This window comes from Cetorhinus maximus, chromosome 24, assembly GCF_964194155.1.
Source record: "Cetorhinus maximus chromosome 24, sCetMax3.hap1.1, whole genome shotgun sequence".
NCBI classification, from domain to species: domain Eukaryota; kingdom Metazoa; phylum Chordata; class Chondrichthyes; order Lamniformes; family Cetorhinidae; genus Cetorhinus; species Cetorhinus maximus.
Genome location: NC_135902.1, coordinates 2,165,869 through 2,166,903, shown reverse-complemented (window position 1 = coordinate 2,166,903; position 1,035 = coordinate 2,165,869). Strand labels below are relative to the sequence as shown.

The following is a 1,035-nucleotide window of genomic DNA, read 5'->3' as shown; positions in this document are numbered from 1 at the left end:
ACAATATAAAACATTTGCAAAAAGAGTTTCTGTACAAGTGCAATTTGTATTTTCTCCAATTGGCCCATCCCTGTCAGGATTTGCCAAAGCACATTCCTGGAGAATGAAACAAAAATGTAGCAGGTGAAAGCTCCAAATAAATCCTTCTCTGTTTGTAAATGTGTCTCTGGCGATGTGAAGTTGTTTTTTTTCCAAAAGTCACCTCCAGAGGCTGTTCAGTGAGACTGTCTTTATTTCCAAGTCCTGTCATTTGAAGGAGGTGACCCAGGGCAGGATTGCAGCTACCACTGCCCCAATGATTATAAAACACAGGAGCACCAACACCCAGCGCAGTCTGCAGCGCCTGTACTCCAAGACCACCCCATCTCTGGGGGCTCTCAGCTCCTCCTCACTCATGGGTCTCCCCCTGCCGCTGATCACAAAAACCTGCCTGGTGCCCAGTGCGGGGTCACGGGCGGAGGAGAGGGTCCGGGGGCAGCTCCCCAGCAATCGGCGCAGGAGGGAGCGCTGGAGCGGCGGAGGGGGCGTCCCCAGCGGCTCCAGCGGTACTGAGGACCACTCCAGGGAGGTGGGAGACAGGGGGATCTCCAGCGTCTGTTTGCCCTCTCTGCCTCTGGCGATCCAGCTCACGGTCTTCTTGCTGAGGAAGGTAACGTGTCTGCAGACGGGGCAGATCACCTTCCTGGGCTGACTCTCCTGGTTGATCACCGTCTTGACCAGGCAGTCATGGCAGAAGCTGTGGTTACAGGTCAGGGTCCTGAGGGACTGGTTCTGGCGAGACACCTTCTCGTAACAAACCGGACACTCGGAATCTCCCTCCTCAGACATCCTCCTCCCCCTCTCCTATCGATTAGACTTTACCAGCGGCTCTTTGCCAAGTGCAGCACAGAGAGAGAGAGAGAGGGAGAGACAGAGAGACAGAGACAGAGAGACAGAGAGAGAGACAGAGAGGGGGAGACAGAGAGACAGAGACAGAGAGAGAGAGAGGGGGAGACAGAGAGGGGGAGACAGAGAGACAGAGACAGAGAGACAGAG

At 54.8% G+C, this 1,035-nt stretch overlaps 1 protein-coding gene across 1 annotated transcript; it reads right to left on the bottom strand.

Annotated features, from left to right (window-relative positions):
• Positions 1 to 246: 246 nt before the first annotated feature.
• On the bottom strand, positions 247 to 828 carry LOC144667647 (RING finger protein 222-like). Its single transcript, XM_078529121.1, has one exon. It carries the CDS (start codon positions 826 to 828, stop codon positions 247 to 249), a length of 582 nt encoding a protein of 193 aa, XP_078385247.1.
• Positions 829 to 1,035: the final 207 nt, after the last annotated feature.

What these genes read in the sequence shown, in the direction of transcription:
- LOC144667647 (XM_078529121.1), bottom strand. Translation starts at nt 828, where the DNA reads ATGTCTGAGGAGGGAGATTCCGAGTGTCCGGTTTGTTACGAGAAGGTG.